General features: G+C 52.2%; 1 protein-coding gene across 1 annotated transcript; it reads right to left on the bottom strand.

Moving 5' to 3' along the window:
• Positions 1-143: 143 nt before the first annotated feature.
• On the bottom strand, positions 144-680 carry LOC108525440 (immunoglobulin omega chain-like; the record flags this gene model as incomplete). Its single annotated transcript, XM_017866412.1, has 2 exons — positions 615-680; positions 144-491 (listed from the first exon to the last, which is right to left on the bottom strand). Coding segments are annotated over exons 1-2 (394 nt in total), but the record flags the coding sequence as incomplete, so codon positions are not given.
• Positions 681-1407: the final 727 nt, after the last annotated feature.

The following is a 1407-nucleotide window of genomic DNA, read 5'->3' as shown; positions in this document are numbered from 1 at the left end:
CAGAAACATGGATGGGAAATTGACAGAAGAGCCTTTGACAACAAGAAAGTCCATCCAAATGTAGTTTGTGCCTAGGCCAGTTATTTTAAAATTTAAAAATTGTTACAGAGCAAGACCCAGAGCAGGGTGAGATTTTGTCCCACTTCCCAATCTGTGTGTGTCACTGTGAGAAGCGCTGCTGTGCCAAATGGCACAGTAATAGTCAGCCTCATCGTCAGGCTGGAGCCCAGAGATGCGTAAAATCCCTGTATTCGCTGAAGCATCTTTGGATCCAGAGAAGCGGCTGGGGACTCCAGAGCCCTGATGCTTATCTGAGTCTGATTTGTACCTCAGAAGATACCGGGGAGGACTCCCTGGCTTCTGCTGGTACCAGTGTATAGTGTAGCCAGCAACATTGATGCCACTGCTGAAGGTGCATGTGAGACTGGCAGATGCTCCAGGAGATGCTGAGAGGGAGGCCGGCTGAGTCAGCACAGGCTGGGAGAGGGAACCTGCAAACACAGACATTATGGGGTGCTAAGGCAGAAACCAGGGTCAAGTTTCTCAGGGATCTTTGCCAGAAGAGTCACAATCGGGCTGAGGTGCTGGCCCTTGTCTCTGAGGTCTTTTCGTACCTGTGCAGTGAGAGAGGAGCAGGAGGAGGAGAGGAGTCCAGGCCATGGTGGACACAGCCTCTTTCCTCACAGTGGGGCTGGGCTGCCTCAGGCCTCCTTTTCTTCCCACCCTCTGCAGAGGAGGGGCTGCTCATGCAAATGTGTTTCCACCCAGGGACTGCCCAGCCCCTGCCTGAGCCCTGGGGATGCAGCTCAGCTCTGTCTGCAGACTGAACAGGAGGAAGATTTGCTTTTCTTCTTGCAAGGCCCTGGAAGGAAGCACCTGTTGAGACCATACACAGGTCCCTGCTCAGGGATCTCTGCCAGGCCAGAGGGAACACAGTGGCCAAGTGCCCATCAGTGAACATAGGATCCAGCCCCCAGGGTTGGATTCCTTTGATTGAATGGTCCTTACTGAGCAGCTGTGTAGGAACCACAGGGCAGCCCCACAGTGTCTGATGCTGGTCCCAGGACACACACTTTCCCATGGCTCAGAGACTTCAGAACCCAGCTGGTCTCCGCAGCTCACCAGTCAGTGTCTGTATTCACATATCCATGGTCTGATTCCTGGACACTACTTCTCTCATGCTGTGCATTATTACTGTGATTTCTCACTCCCAGAAGCAGTCTTGGACTGTGGGATGTGTAGACCTGCACATATATAGGTTTTAAAGGTGTCAGCACCCCAAAAGGGCATTTTAGAAAATCTATTTGCCCACATGTGCCATCGGAGTGGGCATCATGGAAAAGGGGACAGCTGAGGAGCTGGGATGAAGAGCAGCTAGGGGCTGTTCAGAAACACAGTGAATATTGA

This window comes from Rhinopithecus bieti, unplaced genomic scaffold, assembly GCF_001698545.2.
Source record: "Rhinopithecus bieti isolate Rb0 unplaced genomic scaffold, ASM169854v2 scaffold_52977, whole genome shotgun sequence".
NCBI lineage: Eukaryota > Metazoa > Chordata > Mammalia > Primates > Cercopithecidae > Rhinopithecus > Rhinopithecus bieti.
Note: the sequence above shows the minus strand (reverse complement) of the source record. Positions and strands in the feature narration are given on the sequence as shown.